Raw genomic sequence first — 17,947 nt, forward strand, 5'->3', positions numbered from 1 at the left:
CAATTATTAATTTAGTTAAACGAATAAATCAGTCAATTAAAAAAAAAAAAGAAAAAGCCGGCCAAATAAACAACCCATTTTCCGAATGGTTATGGCATATGGGTTGACCAGAACCAGATAAATATAGAATAATGCCCTGCCCGCATAAAAACTAAAGTTGACGGAGAATAGGTCTCAAAGACAAAAGGGAAAAAATAAACAAAGAAAGGCATCAGCCAACTGTTTTGTGTTTGCAACCAGAAATAAGTAAAATGGAAAGAAAAGAACAGCCGAATCGAGGAGTAAACAAGCGATTTTAAGAATGTACGTTTGCAACTAAGGTTACAATCAAAACCAGCTGGAGAAGTTGGGACTGTTTGCATGACAACAAAAATAAGGGTAGTGACTCTTCCAAAGGCCAAAACCCCATCGTTGGGCACCAAACGACAAAGGCATAAAGACCTAAAGAAAATTAATTACGATGAGCTTCTCGTGAACGACAAGTTTTTAATTGAAATTCCAAAGAGGAAGCAAAACCATTTTGGCATTTAAAAAAAAGGTTCCAATTTTGTTTTCTATGTATTGTGCTCTATTTGTTGCTTCTCTTTTCTTTTTTTTTTTTTCTTTTTTTTTAATCCTAAATGTGATGGAAATGTGTATATTGAAAATGACTGAGATACATATAAGATTTGGCTCAATGAAAAGAAAAAAAAAAGTAAAGAAAAAGGGATTCCAATTAGCAACTTGGATTATTAATATGCTCATAGAAATAAATAGACTATTAAATTTCTACAATATTGTTATAAAAAGAAGTTAAAAACATTGAATAGGTTAAAGATTTCTTTGTTCTTCAAAGAAGGAAAAAGCGCAAGAAAAGGGACAAGCAATGACGGATAGTTTTTGGGTGTCGTAACATAAATGTCCATATTAGCTACCTTGCTGAAGAAGCAAAGAAAAAGTATTTGGGCCAATATTATAGATAATCAACTGTGAAACTCAAACACTTACGACTTCTTTAGTGCGGGCTATATGATTATCAAATATTTATTTAGATTTTATTTAATAAATGTTTTTTTTTTTGGAGTGATTCATAGTTTAAAAGTTTCAAGATCGATCCTGTATGAATAGTTTGTGATCCTAATTTTAAGATGGCCCATCACGTGCACATCTTTACAATTTAAACATCAAGTTTGGTGCATTAAAAGTATTTTGTTGAATTTTAAAAGTCCTCTTACTAATTAAGAGCATTTATCATACCGAAAACAATGAAAGAGTGCTATTTACATTTTCTTCGTGTTACTTTCTTCACATTTATAAAAAAGTAAGCGCTTAACATTATGGGTTCAAGTTCAACAAAATACAACTTGTATTAAATGCATTATAGTTAGTAATTTTAAAGAAGTTCCAATTAAATTTGTAAAGAAGTTCATCCAAAATTTTCTACTTTTTCCTCAAAATGCCTATGGTTACTTATGTATATCTAATTATTTATGAAGATTCACATCTAACTTATAAAATATTATTTACTTTAATTCAAAATTCTCACGATTTTATCATAATGGATCTCAAAATCTCTATCAATCTTAATACAAAACACAAATAAATTACTCACACCCCACACAGAACTACATAACCAAGATCAGATTAGATATTAAGATTTTAGAAATGTCTTCTATCATGTAGCACTTAGCTTTGTTTGACTAGTTATCACTCTGATATTATTTGTGAAGAACATCATTCAACCTGCGAGATATTATCTACTTTGATAAAAAAAAATCTTACGATTTTATCCTACAAAAAGCACCTAACAAATTTGAGTTTAAATCTCTACTTATATATCATAATAAATTTTTAAAATCTCCCGATATGAAATTAGGGTATCATATTATTTTCATATATTCATTTTTATTTTCTTAAAAAAAAAAAAAGTTCACCATTTTTATTCTAAATGAATGCATACTGGATCAAACATAATTAAATTTGTTGAGCTATGAGTTAAGTAAAGTGTAACTAAATCTGTGAGTACATTTACATATAATTAAGATTGAGTTAAATTTTTATTCATAATGAATAGTACATGTGTGCTATTAGAAGTTTATTCTTAATAAAAGTAGCACATGCGCTATATAAATAATCATAAATGCTTGAGTAAGAGAGAAAATGATATATTAATATTTACAAGTTATTTGGGTTTGGTTAGGATAAAATTTAAATTTAGTTTGATTATTGTGGAGTCGAGCTCGAATAACTCGATTTATTAAGCGAGTCGGGTTCAAACTTCTTAATGTTTGGCTCTAGTAATTTGTGAGTTTAATTAAGTTTTTATATTTTAATTAAAAATTATTATTTTACATATTTATATATATATATATATGAATTTGAATTTGAATTCGAGTTTGAATATAAATAATTAAACTTGAAGTCAAGTATGGGAATCGAACTCATTTTTATTTGATAAACGAGTCTAATCGAACGAATTATAGTAGTTTGACTTTTATTTTGAGTTAAGTTCAAACTTAAAATTTAAAACTTGATTAAGTTTAAATTAAGTTTAGAATAATAAATTTTGAGTTAAACTTGAACTTAAATTTTATATTATATTGATTTGGCTCAACTTGATTATATTCCTATCAGATTGAGGATAGTAAAAATGAAAATCTCAATTATATTAGTAAAAATTCCCACTTAAAATATAACCTAATCATTAAGTATCTATATGGACTTGGAGGGCGTAGATGAAAATGAAATGTTTAAAGTAGTTAAAAAATAGATCTTTTAAGGTTCGAGAATAAAGCATTTTATTCTTGGGAATTAATATTGCTTTTTATGGGATTATATTTTTGGAAATAAAATGGTAGATTTTATTGATTAAACAGAAGCATCCCTCATAACAATTGAACTAGTAAAATCAGGTCATTCATCCTCCCAATACTAAATCATGATGCTAAAGCAATGTTAAATTTGCTAAAGATACACAGATTACAGAATGACAAAACAAATACTAAATTTAACACCAAAAAGCCAATCAAAATAAGTCTGGGTTGAGAATCTAAGGGATGCAGTTGGACATGGCCATAACTGTAACCCCACTTGACGTGATTCCGAGGAGAAAGGTACATGCTCCTAGAAAACTTCAAGACATTGATGTGTTAGAGATTTTCTCAGACCAAAAATGTTTCATTCCCTGCCAGAAAATAAATATAAAAAATTTGGGTCTGACAGCAAATGTTTGGTACTCCAAACACGCCGTTACCCAAAATGCTTATGCTGGCATTAGGTGTAAGTGACCATCTTGACCATACTTTTTTATTATTAATACTATTAAATTAATTAATTTAAAATCAAAATTTAAAAAAAAAAAGTTATTGGGACTGCACGCCAGTGACGCAAATGGGTGATGCGCTTTCAATGGCCAACGTTGGATGGACCCACCAGGAGATTCCTAGGCCCAAATCGGTTTGATCCCATGATCCTGACCGTTTAACTTGAACGGCCTTTTGCCCTTTTGCTTTTTTTGTTTTGTTTTGTTTGCTTTCATGGAAAATGAAAATTGTTTTTGTTTGAACTTTGAATTCCATCTTCCCATAGAGAGGAAACAAAGAGAAAAAGGTAGAAATCCATTAGCCCAGTGATTATGTGATTTTGGAATATTTTAAAGTACAACCATGACTCAATCATGCCAATTTATTATAGCAAAATCACAGATATTATATAAATATTTAAATTAGAAACAAATTGGTAAATTATTTAGAGAAAAAGTCCAAAATTAAAAAGAAATAAACAAAAGAGAAAAGATTAAAAGAGGAGATTCTTGCATTGAAGGTCCAGAGTGGAAAGTTGGTGATATTTGTCAAAAGGTTAGTTAAGCTGCCGCCAATGGCCATTTCTCTCCTAATTAACTAATGCCTTTGCACTTACGGCTTTAATTTTATTTGGTGTGGTTTTTTGTTGGTAAGCTTTTTCTGATCCACCCCTTACCAAACCTTTCATTTAAACTAGCCACTCTTCGAGTAGTTAGGGAGGGAATGGCCGCATCTTCGCTGTTAAACTTCTATTTTTATGCCCTACACATGTACATTAAGCTGGAAAATATAGGTATCTTAATTATCAATGATCTAACACAATACCAACTTTTTTGTTCATCTTCATAAATTTTGGTTTGAAATCTAGGAATTTAGTACTAGTACTAATTTCTATCAAGATGATAATTAGAAATGAAATGATATTTAAAAGCATTCAAGAGATTTCATACGATAAAAATTCATTCATAAAATAAAATTGTTACGCAATAAAAATATTTCCCACAACCCTACGAAAGGAGTATAAAAGGGCTGAATTTAACCTTTATAGAATTTTAGAAATGATAATAATTGATAGCCTTAACTCTTTTCAACAGCTAGAATTTAAACATACCTTTTCAAGATGATTCTAGGCTGGGTAGAGTACTTCATTATTGGCGGTTTTTGACACTGAAAACCATAACACCAGCTGTTGAATTTGATGGCAAAAATATTATTCTAGCATAATTAGAAGTTTTACTATTACCCATATCATTGTTTTTTTAATAGCTTCAATTACACATAAAAAATGAAAAGAAAAAAAAAAATCAATGTCATGATCAAGGACATTTTACACTAATACATCCTAACGAAAATGATTAAGTGAAAAATCAATTTCGTTAAAAACATCAACATGCATGCAAAAATGCAATTTTTTCTTTAAATGTATATAGTTAAATTCATTCTTAAAAAAGAAAATTGTTTAAAGTGCTTGTGTGAGTCATCCTATGTGGATGAAACAGCTATAATAGTTAGTTGAAGTTGCCCGTCAACCTACGAAATAAGAAAACTACATATTCTTGCCAAGAATGGTACCATTTGCACGCTTAAACAAGTTCTGATTTTGGTACAGAGGTAAGAAACAAGCAAGTGCTAAAATTTTAGAAAGAAAAAGGCAATCATTTAGTATTCTACACTTGTTTTTCTGTTTCATTTTCCTTTTTTTTTTTTTGCACTTTTTTAGATGTTTGTTTATAATTGGATTGAGAGATTTAAGTGCGATGGAACAGTAAAATAGGTTAAAGTTTCATTTGAAAGCACGATGCGAGAATCTCTTTCTCATTTAATCGAAATATTATTTCATCATTGAACCCATAAAGATTAGTGTCATTTTAAAATTTTGATGCGTTAAAAATTCTTTCTATCAAGGATATTTGGTGATCAAAAGGATATGAGGTCTTTTTTCATATTAGAAGTCTTCAGTAGACAACTTAGGATAATTCTATCATTTGTGCAGACTTGACATGTCAGGTCAGTCTGACATTACAAACCATAACCCCACCATAAATTTTAAAAATGTCTGACCTAATCACCCTTGGCTAAGGAACCGTGATAAGATAACTAAGCTATGAAGAGCTAAAAGCCTTCTCGACCTTCAGAGAAAAAGAGCATAACACTTAAGTTTGCCATTACCCTAGTCACAATTCGACACATGCCACAACCCAAAAATCCAAATAGATAAACCCCAACCAAAGAAGGATTTGGAAACTCGAATGTAGGCCATAGAAAAAGAGCTGAAAGTAAAAGCAGTGGCATTTGAAAATGAGCTTAAGTTCCTAGAGACTTTGCCTTTCACTGAAGAAATCGATAGAGTCATACCTCCCAAGGGGTTCAAAATGTTGACCTTGGAAACTTACGATAATACTTCTTACTTTTTTAATCGTTTGAAACTTTATAAGACTAACATGATGATATAGGGTGACGACGAAGCCCTGATATACAAAAGCCTGGCTACCACTATGAAAGGCACAACTCAATTTTGGTATAGTAGCCTAGAACTGAGGTCAATTACGATATTCAAATAGCTCTGCCATTCTTTTCTGTTTAATTTGTAAATAGCCAAAAAGTGAAGAAGATAATTTTAAGTTTGATGTCTATCCACCAAGGTCATAGTGAATCATTGAAGAGCTATGTCATGTATTTTAATGCAGAGGCTCTATAGGTTAAAGATCTAGAATAAACGATCGTTGTGGTCACCTTGACAAGTGGACTCAATGACAGAGAGTACCATCTGAAGCTAACCTTGTCATTAGAACCATCTAAAACTTTGGTTGACGTCTTATTGATAGTTGAAAAATATACAAATGCCGAAGTTACAGTAAAAAATAATCAAGATAAGAGAGGCTCATCCCTTTTCTTCAATGATTTAGGTATGGGAGGCTCATCTCCCTTTATCGATCGTAAAAAAAGTAAAGATTTCTATTATCCTTCCCCAAGAAAAAAATGACATAGGGCTAGAAGTCTCAGTGAAAAAAATAACTACACTGCATTAAATACCTTTTGAAAGAGTATTTTGATGTAAATTGAAAGAAATTTTAACCTCATATGATCGAAACCATTAAGACAGAACACAATGAGAGATCCAACTAAAAGATGTATCTTTCATATTGATATAGGCCATAATATTCAAGATTGCATCAACTTGAAAAATGAGATCGAAACCCTGATAAAAAGAAGTTAATTGAAAAGATTTGTAGAACAACGAAGATAGGGCCAACCTAAAGCGGACTAAAAATAAGGTCGAAGAGATCCCATCGGGAGTAGAGAAATAAGGCTAAAAAATGAAAGAAAAGAAATCTAATGAGATGAACCAATTCAAGAAGAGGTCTGAACTGATAACAACGGGTTGATCATCAGAGTGATAAATATGATCACTAAAGGTAGTTCCACCCCAGCCAAAAGAAATTCAATCTATGAATGGTCATGGCAATAGGTACCTCAATAAAGAGAGAAAAAGATTGGAAAGATGAGTTAATCTCATTCAGTTCAAAAGATTTTAAAAGAACCCTGCACCCATATGATGACATTATAGTGATCACGACTGTAGTATATAACTATGTAGTCAAGATAATCCTATTTAATAATAAGAGCTCAATCAATGTCATATACTACAGTACCATAAAAAATGAGAATTAATGAAAGCCAGCTAAAATTGATCACTACAGCCTTAATGGAATTTGGAAATGAATAGGTATTTATGAAAAGAATAATCAAGCTACTAATTTTTTTAGGGATAAAACCAAAGACTATCACCTCAGTTATAGAATTTATGGTTGTCGATATCCCATCAACCTATAATATGATATTAGGTTGACCTAGCTAATATGTTATACGGCTTATAGGCTTAGCTCCTCATCTGAAAGTGAAATTTTTAACACTCAATGGAGTTAGAAAAGTAAGGGAAGACTAGTCTACAGCACGATAGTGTTATGTCACCACAATAAAATAAAAGATTGAAAAATAAACTGAAAGCTCGATCGAGAATAAAAGCATTGAAAAAAGGTAGATAGCGAAGGTCAACAAGAAATAAGAAGCCATAAACAAGAACATAAAATGTAAGATCGTCTTTACAAAAGCACATTTTTAAGCCACTTTAAGCTTTTAAACTCTAGTAAAAAAAACTTTTATACTATTTTTTAAAAATTTTAAGGTAACTCTAAAGACAACCGAGCTTTTAAGCTGACGTGAATAATTACATGTCATTTAGATTGAGCAAATAGGCCAGCCAAAATACAATATAAAATGAAAAATACATATCAATTTCATGACATATATATTCAACAAGTCATTAACAACATATTGATCATCACGTTAGGATCTATTTTCTCAAAAAATGATCTTGACCTAACTAAATAAAAAGAAATAATTGATCAAAAATCAGACTAAAAAAAAAGTTGACCTAAGCCGACCTAGGATTTGGTAGCTATACTATTCTAGGATAGTGTCCCTGAAAAACATATAAAAATTGGAATCAAACTTCAATATAGAGATTAGTTAATTCAACTTTTAAGAGATAATACTTACCTATTTGCCTGGACATCATCTAATATGCTCGAGATTGATATCGAAGTGATGGTCCATAGGTTATATATTAATCTTGAAGTAAAATCGATTCGATAGAAGAAAAAAACCTTTACCTTAAAAAATAAAGGGCCATCAAGTAAGAGATCGATAAATTACTACAAGCAGGCTTTATCAGAAAGGTCTATTACCTTGAGTGGATAGTCAACGTTGTCAGGGTCAAAAAGTATAGTAAAAAATAAAATATGTGTGTTGACTTTACCAACCTAAACAAAACATGCATAAAATATAACTTTTCTCTTTCTAGTATTAATCGACTAGTGGATGATAGTACCTAGCATGGCATTCTCAGCTTCGTGGATGCCTATTATGTTTATAATCAAATTAAAATGTTAAAGGAAAATGAGGAAAATATAATATTTATTACTAAGAAAGGCCTTTACTGTTATAAGATAATGTCATTCGGATTGAATAATACAAGGGTTACCTACCAAAGGTTGCTAAATAAAGTGTTTAAAAATCAGATCAACCGTAACATGAAAGTATATGTGGATGACATGATAATCAAAAGCAAGAGCTTGACTGAGCATTTAGAAAACCTTAAAGAGACTTTTAATACCTTGAAAAAATATAATATGAAGTTTAATCGGAGCAAATATGCCTTCGAGGTCATGTTGGGTAAGTTTTTTAGTTACATGATCAATAAAACAAGGATAAAGACGAACCTAAAAAAGGTTTAGGCAATTCTAAACATAAAGGCACTGACTTCAGTAAAAGAAGCATAAAGGTTAACTGGTAGAATAACCACCCTGAGTTGATTCATATCCAAGTCAGCAAAATGATGTTTACTATTGTTCAAATTTCTCAAAAATATCTCAAACTTTAGGTGGATTCTTCAATGTCAAAAAGCTTTTGAAAAACTTAAAAAATTCTTATTCTCTCTACCTATTCTATTTAAGCTAAGATCCAATGAGATCTTATACTTATACATGGCCACCACAGACCAGATTGTCAACTCAATCCTGATCTAAGAATAAGAGAGGAGATAAAGATAGATCTATTTTGTGAGCAAAGTATTGACAGGGCCAAAAATCAACTATAGCGACATAGAAAAACTAGCTTACGTAATTGTCACTTCAGTTAAGAAACTCAGGTTGTATTTTTAAGCCCATGCAATCTACATGCTGACCAACCAACCATTACAATAGGTTTTACAAAAGCTAAAAATATTAGAAAGGCTAATTAAATAGGTAGTAGAGCTCAACAAGTTTGACTTGCATATACTACCTAGGTCGACCATGAAATCTTCAATACTAGAGGACTTCATTTTATAGCTCACCTCGACCTACCTTGAAAGATAACCTAAGGAAAAGAAAAAAACCTTGAAAGAGGAAAATTAGAAGCTTTATGTTGATGGATAAGTCACAAACCACAACGAAAAAGTCAGCCTTATTCTAATAAGTCTATAAAGATGATAGTATCTATACACCATGATATTTAAATTTAGGGCATCTAATAATGAAGCAGAGTATAAGACACTGATAGCTAGTCTAAGATTAGTAATCAAGTTGAATGTTTAACATATAACTGTATATAGTGACTCTTAGTTAATGATCGACCAAATCAATATAGAGTTTAAAGCTCAAAAAGAAAAAATCCAAAAAATACCTAGATAAAGCACTGGCCTTGGTGGCCGGTTTTACCAAGGCCAAGGTAAAGAAAATATCGAAGTTAAAAAATTCATTAGCAAATTTTTTATCTAACTTGGCTTCAAGAATAACAATAGAAAGTCCATATCAAGTATTGGTAGAAGAGTTGGTACATAAAGGTACCGAAGAAAAGCTCATAGGTCAGATCATAGAAAAAAAAGCATGGATGATGCCAATCAAGGCATACTTAACCATGAAAGCACTACTCGAAAATAGAATCCGAACTAAGGCATTGATGAAAAAGGTTTCATAGTCTATCTTATTTAAGATGTGTTGATGAGAAATAAGTATATTATATCTTGTAAAAAATCCATAAAAAATATGTGGCAGCCATTTTGAACCTCGACCATTAGCTTATAAAGTGCTTAGACAACGTTATTATTGGCCTACTATTAGAAGGGATGTAACTGAATTGGTGAAAAAATGTGATACGTGTCAGAGGTTTATTCACGTGCAACATCTCTTTTTAACTGGGCTCACCCCTATCATCATTTTGTGATCCTTCATGTAGTGTGAAATAAATGTCCTCGAACCAATCACCATAGTAATAAGTCACCAGAGATTTGTCTTTATAGCAGTAGATTACTTCACGAAATAGCTTGAAATCGAGGCCTTAGCCATTACTATAGAGGCCTAAGTGGAGAAGTTTGTGTAAAAGAATATAGTCGATAGATTTAACTTACCTTGGTCCATAATAATGAATAATGCCAAATATTTTAAAAACTCAAGGTTCAATGAGTGGTATTTAAACTTCCACATCGACATGAGATTTACGTCGATCGCTCACCCTTAGTCCAATGGATAAGTCGAAGTGACAAATAAGATTATATTAAAAGCCTTTAAGGAAGAGACTAGACGTAGCAAATGAGAAGTAGGCCTACAAGCTACTGAAAGTGCTATGGGCCCTGAAAATAACTATAAAGGTACCAAAAGGTGAAATTCCATTCCACCTGGCATTTGAAATAGAAGCTATAGTACCTGTTAAGATCGACCTTTTGAGCTTGAAGGTTGAACTAAGGTTAGAAGAAAGAAACGAAAAAACGCTTAGGATTGACCTAGACATTGTCAAAAAAAAGAAAGACATAACCCTAATACAGATAACAGCTTATCAACAAAAAGTGTCCAGTTATTATAATAAAAGGGTTTAACATAAGTACATCGAGAAAGGTAATTTGGTACTTAAAAAAGTTAAAGTCTCAAAAGTAAATGATCGAAGTAGCAAATTAGCACCAACCTAGGAATGACCATATGTAATTAAAGAGATCGTTCATGACGTAACTTACAAAGTGCAAGATATGAATGGCAACGTTATCCCAAGGACATGAAATGTAAATAATTTAAAAATCTATTACCAATAGCTCAGTCTAAATTGAGCTCACACTTGTAATTTGTACTTAAACACAAAAACCAAATTACATTCAATGAGCTCATGCCTAACCGATAAAACAAAATCTTTTTTAGAATTTAGATAGATTATAAGTTAATTTAATTTGAATGATTAAGTAAATCCTCAATTCATTTAACTGGGCTTAAGCTTCTTTAATTAATCATGTTTAAATTTGTACAAATAAAGAAAAAACTATAATAACAAAACTGAGTTGAAGCTTGGACTGAACTGAACAGAACAAAAATTTTTATTTAATTTTCTATTAATAACAAAAGATGTTAACAAATAGTTTGTCAAGTAGATCATTCCTATGAAAGGTTATTACAAAAACTGACCTCATACATTAGAAAATTTATAATAGTTAAAAATAAAAAAATTAAAAAAAAGAATCATGTGTCAATAACACCAACATTAACGGTAGCAACAGTATCTTTATTAGCAAAAGTAGTAGCAACAACCTCAACCTCTTTAGCCTCATTCACTTCGTGCTCAAGCCTCAGAGCTACCTTAAACTCGGCATCCATGGCCTCATCATTGTCCATCTCTTCTTTTTTTTTTTTTCATTCTTAGGCTAATTTGAAAGAGGTCTTGATCTGATGTTATTGATATCAATATAAAAAATATCGAGGTTGAGGTGAGAAAACTTAAATTGCACCTCATTTTTTGCCAGGCTAAAGGCACCAAGCACATTTTTCTTGAAGAACTCCACCTTTAGTTAGAGAAATTCATTAAAAGTTTTAAACTCATTGATAGCCTGTTTCTTCAGATATTCTCTTTCTTTTTCTTTGGCCTCTAGCTCAGACCACAGCTTTGTTATCCTAACTTAAGTATCATTGAGCTTGAGCTTAGCCTGTTCTCTCATTGAATCAATTGAGACCTTATCAACCAGAATAACTTTCAACTTCATCGTTAACTCATTATTCATTTTTCTCTACTGAACTTCTTTTTTATAAGACACACTGAGACTAGACCTGACACTGTGTAGTGCATTTGAGCTCTTCTTATATTTCTCGATTAGGATAGCCATATTTTTTTTTACCCTAAGGAGATGGGTTATAACAAGGTAAGCGTGATGGAAGGCTTGACTAGTGTTGTCTAGAGGTTGAACGGGGAATTTCTTTTGGACTGCATAAAACAAACTCAAACTTAACAAATGAATAATAATTATAAAACCAAGCTAAAGTCAAGCAATACTTACCAAGAAGAGGGATCGTAACCTTGCAAAACCTCCTTGCCATGTTGAGGTTCTTGGTGGGATCATTTATAAGATCATACTCCAATCTTGTAGAGATCATCTCCAAACAAGATTTTAGTACCCTGGCTTCAGGGTTTTCTAAAGTGAAGGATGAGACATTCACTTTTGATCTTTTGGTAGAAGGGGTACTTATGCAAAAAAGAGATCTCGACCAACTTTGACTTTCATCTTTTGGGCTGTTAGAGAGCACTGCATTGAAGGATTGACAACTTTATCACCCCACAAGATGAAGTCTCGAGCTGAATTTTTTTACCTTTTTTGGGTTTGAGGGTGTGTTGGTACAAGATGAAGTCAAAGTCATCATTGGTGGACATTTTTATAAAATCAAGCTAATAGTTAAATAAAAATCAGGTCAAAATAAAATCCTACTAGATTACTTTAAACATACCCCAATATTTCGTCTCGTTTATTTCTTTAGGAGAGGTCAGCTTGTGAGTATCAATAACAAGCTTCCCTATACGGGTGTATTTTATTTTTTTATCTCGATCTAATAGATTCAGAATGAAGAAAGCCATCAGTGTATCCACAAAAATGTTAGGCACACTTCTTATTTCCCAAACCTCAACCTCGATAGTGACCTTGACCTCTGGTTAGTTATCTTTATTTATTTTTTATTATTGAAAACAAAAAAAAGAATAGCTTCCAATTCTTTGTTAAGCTCAAATAATTGGCAAAAAAAAATTTATTAGACCGAGCTGTTATATAATACCATTTCTTATCACTGGAATGTATTTTAATAGATAAGAATTCCCTGAATAGAAAGAGAGAAAAAAAAATTGTAGATATTAACAAAGAATGATGAGAGCAATTATGTACCGAACAAAGTTAGGAATGAGTTGAGTATAGTTAAATTGTAAGAATTAAAAATTGAAACAAACAAAAGTAAAATGAAAACCTCAGCCATGAAAGAATCTCAATATACATAAAGTATATGTGGCTCTAATTTATCAGCGATTTGGTCCGAAGAGTTCGACATTATTATATTATACCTTTCTCTAGAAAAAAATGAAGGTTGTTGCTAGAAAGAGAACGTGATGAGCTGAACACATGTTAGGATAGTCTTTAATATTTACCCTAATCTTCAATTCACTCATCACGTCCTTAGGGATCATATTGAGGTCACAGGGAGTATACACAATGACCTCGGCCAATTTATATTTCTCCACTAGATTTCTCTCAATGCTGTCATTTTCCCCAGTTAAGGTATTCATTTCCTTCTATCCCTTTCTAAAGCCCTCATTATCCCTAAATCTTCAATGTTAAGAAACTCTAACTCTTGAGCAAGAGCAGGATTCCAAGGTTGAACCATGGCTGAGAGTAACTTAACTTTAGGAGGAGAAAGACAAGGTAGATATCAAGAAGTGATTTCAACAAGAACTAACTAAGAGGAATAAAAGTGACAATGGGAGCATCGATAGGTGGAAGAGCAGAAGTAGAAGAAAATTGATGACTGAACTCCAAAAAAGTAAACAATCAAAAATAAAAAAAGGTCGGCTATAAAAGATAAACTGACTTAAAAGATAAGAAAATGTGGTGGATTTTGTAGGTCCAAGTCTATCTGAACACACAGTTCTTTTGTGCTTAAGACCCATTCTTCTCTTACTCGAACATTTTCTTCATTTTGTCGTTACCTTTCTTGGACATCGAGTTAAACCAAAATATTATTATCGTCCTGCCTGAGCTGACCTCCCTTAGGTTCTATCCTGAAACTCTTGGCCTCTTTAAAACTTATACTAGAAGACATGGTTACGAATACATACCAAAGAAAACAGAGAAAAACTTTAAGGCCAAAAAGCTTTTAAGATCAAAAAATTCAAATTGGACTGAGAGCAAAAAAAATAGAAAGGTGAAAAATGAAAGTCACAACAGTAATTTATATAGCCTCACCATAAATCAAATGAATGGAACAGACCATGCCATGTGTCAAATTGAAAAGAGGAAGATGGTTTTTCATCTTTTTTCTTTAAATTTTCTCGCTTAGACTACCACTTTCCTCATTTAATACCGTTAGACCGATCAAATCGAATGAATCCTAGGTCAGATCGACCAAACCAAATGAATCCCATGTTAGACCAAATGTTTAATTAATCATCAGAGTTCATAGTAGAGACTTGAATCCAAACTCCTAAAATAAAACACAAGTCTCACGTTGACTAGACGAACTCTAACATTAACCTCAAACCATTCCAAACAATTATCACTTCGTCAACTTTCAAGTCGTTGTGCACTTAACCCAAGACATACGCATAAGATTAAACAACCACAAGGTCGGACCATGACTCAAATCTAGTTGACCCTTAATATCGATCCCCCTCTAAGACGTTGGCTTTGAAGAATCAAATTTCACGTCATTCCCTTTTGCCTACCTACCCTATAATGGGTGCATCGATCATACATTCAGCAGTCTAAATTGTTTGGAGATTATTAGGGATATTTGGTGGTCAAAAAGGTATAGTGATCTTTTTCCATGTTAGAAGCTTTTAGTAGACAACCAAGAGTAATTCTGTCATTTGTGTCAACTTGATATATCAGATCGATTTGACACATCCAGTGCCATATCAACTCGTCATTGTCCTTGTTGTCCTTCAATGGTCTCTCATTGCTTATCTATAAATATGAAGGACTAGACACCATTAAGATAAGTCCAGACTACTCTTATTTATCTTTATTACTCTCTTTTCGATCTCATCTGTTCTGACTTGCGCATCGGAGTATCAATGCAAAGAACACCTCTTACCTTTGCCTTTAACCATCCTTTTTTTCATCTTTTTAGAATCTAAACCTAAGATCGGAGCTCGGCACAAACATTTTCTTTAAAGGCTTTCAAATGAATCTTAAGATTCCTTTAAATTTATTCCCTTTATAATAAAAGGTATTAAATTGAAATCTTGCAACTACTCATTTAATAAAATTGTTTCTCCGATATTAAGTGATGTTATTAACAATGTAAAGTAGTATGCAATTTCTATATAACTTATACAGAAACTAGAGAAACTATACATTTGCATCTTACGGTAGAACAACTCTTTTACCAAAAAAAGAAAGCAAAACAAGATGCTAGGATAGTAAATGAGTGTAAAAGTAGTAATGCCATTTTCAGATGAAAAAATTTTCTGCTTTGGTTGAATTGAAGTATTAGTAGTATTTTTTAGGGTACTAAGATTTGGGTGCAACTTTTGAAATTGTGAAGGCGTTTTTTCCATGTGGGGAGTTCATTTATTATTGTGTAGATTATAGACAATGTTTTAAATTTTCAGCGGACACACTCTTCATTCAGCGAAGTTGAAATTCAATCCTCTCCTATCTTTATTAGTGGTTGGCAGTTGGGGCACTACAGATTCGGCTTTTTTTTTTTTTTTGTGTTTTTTAAATTTGATCATTTGATAATTTGTATTTTTCTTATTTTATATTAAATATATTTAACATAAAATTTTTTATTTTATTAAATTCGTATATAATTTCTATCAAAATTTAAATTATATTATATTCTATTTGTTTTTATTATTTTTTATGAATTATGTTTAGAAAATTTCGCTTTATCTTTTCAATAGTAAACTCTTGGTTCACTAAAGAAAGCGAAGCTGGCTGGCGTTACACTACTTAATAAAAATAAATAAATAAATAATCCTTGTTTATTAGCAGTCCACAACAGGAGAAAAAGAAAGGGGGAGAGCAAGAGAAGCGCAAGCCATCATTTCAAAGCAAAAGCAAAAGAGAGAAAGAAAAAAAGAAAAAAAAAAGAGCAAGAAGATAATAAAGAGAGGAATTCAAGGCAAAAGAAGGGTTTTTGTTTTCTCTTTCGGTGAAGAAGCTGGAGCTAGCCAAGATGATGCAGACTGAGCAGCAACAACCGCAGCCTCAGCAGCAAAACCAGTTAACGGTTCAAAACTCTGGGAGTCTTAGCTTTAGCAGTCACTTGTCTAAGGAAGATGAAGAGATCTCCAGGTCTGCTCTTTCTTCTTTCAGAGCCAAAGAAGAGGAGATTGAGAGGAAGAAGATGGAGGTTAGAGAAAAAGTTCAGCTTCAGTTAGGCCGTGTTGAAGAAGAAACTAAACGTTTGGCCATGATTCGTGAGGTCTGTTCGGAAAAAAATTCCTTCTTTGTTTTTGCTTGTAACCCTGTTAGCTTTACTTTCTAAGCTAAAATTTTTCTTGATTGACTTAGTTTTTTTACTTGCTTGACTTGGATAGGTGAAATTTTAATGTTTTAAGGCTCTTGATTTGAAACAAGTTTACTTCTTTTGGTTATTTTTTGGTCAATTTCTGCAAAATACAGAGTTTAGAGGCTCAAATAGTGACAAAAATTCATGATCTGAGCATGGATTAGAAATTCTAGAAGAGGGTGTTTCAGGCTTAGCCTTTTGATGTATTTTCCTTGTGAAAAGGAGTTTGTTTCCCCATAAATTGTTCAGTAGAAAGAAAAAGATGTACTTATAAGGCATTTCTTTAAGAAATTAGGAGCATTTTATCTGTCAGGTTTGCAGTTAAAGTTTTAATTATAAAAAGGAAATTGTCAGTTAATTTTGGGGCTTCACATCTTTTTGCAAAAACAATTAATTAATAGATCAAGGATGCCTTATAAAGTGTTTGCTATTTTAGAAAATACAAGATTTTTTATTTTTTTTTGCTTTTATAATTTTAGCCCCGGAGTTATTATTTCCACATCATAATAATATTATTACTACTGTTTCCCATTTAAAATAAAACCATGTAAATCTATCAGGAGCTTGAAGCACTGGCAGATCCTATGAGGAAGGAAGTTGCTCTGGTCCGGAAGAAGATTGATGCAGTTAACAAAGAATTGAAGCCATTAGGGCACACCTGCCAGAAAAAGGTACAACTTAACCAAACTTTGAGGCCATTGAACCTTTCCATTACTTTTTATTGTATATTGCAAATTACTTGAAAGCAATGTTATCATCTGCGAGGTATTCAATCATGCCACTGAGTTTGGATTATTGAAACATGTTACAGGAAAGGGAGTACAAGGAAGCCCTTGAAGCATTTAACGAAAAGAACAAGGATAAAGTACAACTAATCACAAAATTGATGGAGGTTAGTTTTTATATAGTAATGTTGAAACAAATTTAAAGATACAAAGCAAGTAAATTTCTTGTTTCTGATGACTGATCTCACCTTGTTGTTATCTGTTTTTATTGATTGAACAGCTGGTGAGCGAAAGTGAGAGGCTAAGGATGAAGAAGCTGGAGGAGCTGAGTAAGAACATTGATTCCATACACTGATACTGCCTTTAGTGCTGTTTAACTGATTAGGTCTGTGTGATGTATTTAAGGTGACTTTGATATTTATATATGGGTGTTACTGTTTTCAGTTTGGTGTATTGTATGGTGTCTTTGTTTGTTTCATTAGCATTTGATGAACGATAGCTGATTTAGAAAGGGAAATACCCTATAAACAGGTTTGTAACTAAAGGCATCCCGAATGCATTTTCTTCTCGGACTTCTAATGCTCATCTTTTGTACTTTTTTTTTTGTACTTTTTTAAGTTTTTGTAATTTGAACTTTGTTTCAAAACAAAAGGCTTGGAAAGGCCTTAACTTGCATTCTGTAAATTCCGTGGTGTTCATGAAATTAATCCATAATACCCATGAGCAGTCCCTTGAAATTTCTGGTAACAACTGCTTCAAAGAAAAACTATTTGCTATTGAATTTTGTATGCATTTGTTACCTGTTAAAAACCGTCACTGGTGAAACTATTATTGAAAGATTTGTGCTTGATGTGAACGATGATTGTTAAAT

The 17,947-nt window shown here is 31.9% G+C and overlaps 1 protein-coding gene across 2 annotated transcripts; it reads left to right on the forward strand.

The window, feature by feature from the left end:
- Window positions 1-15,819: 15,819 nt before the first annotated feature.
- LOC111311750 (uncharacterized) lies at window positions 15,820-17,670 on the forward strand. 2 transcript variants are annotated; one of them, XM_022911421.2, is made up of 4 exons: window positions 15,820-16,264; window positions 16,912-17,022; window positions 17,163-17,243; window positions 17,357-17,670. In XM_022911421.2, the coding sequence occupies exons 1-4, from the start codon at window positions 16,016-16,018 to the stop codon at window positions 17,429-17,431; spliced, it is 516 nt and encodes a 171-aa protein (XP_022767156.1). In that variant the 5' UTR covers window positions 15,820-16,015; the 3' UTR covers window positions 17,432-17,670. The 2 variants fall into 2 exon arrangements, with proteins under 2 accessions (XP_022767156.1, XP_089615730.1); XM_089759604.1 differs by having other exon boundaries at window positions 15,854-16,264; window positions 17,163-17,242; window positions 17,347-17,670.
- Window positions 17,671-17,947: the final 277 nt, after the last annotated feature.

This window comes from Durio zibethinus, chromosome 1, assembly GCF_047325235.1.
Source record: "Durio zibethinus cultivar Kanyao isolate XHJ-2024 chromosome 1, ASM4732523v1, whole genome shotgun sequence".
Classification (NCBI taxonomy): Eukaryota; Viridiplantae; Streptophyta; class Magnoliopsida; order Malvales; family Malvaceae; genus Durio; species Durio zibethinus.

What these genes read in the sequence shown, in the direction of transcription:
- LOC111311750 (XM_089759604.1), top strand. Translation starts at nt 16,016, where the DNA reads ATGATGCAGACTGAGCAGCAACAACCGCAGCCTCAGCAGCAAAACCAG. An exon ending in GTTTGGCCATGATTCGTGAG is followed by an intron (nt 16,265 to 16,911) that starts GTCTGTTCGGAA and finishes TAAATCTATCAG; the next exon opens with GAGCTTGAAGCACTGGCAGA. An exon ending in GGCACACCTGCCAGAAAAAG is followed by an intron (nt 17,023 to 17,162) that starts GTACAACTTAAC and finishes AACATGTTACAG; the next exon opens with GAAAGGGAGTACAAGGAAGC.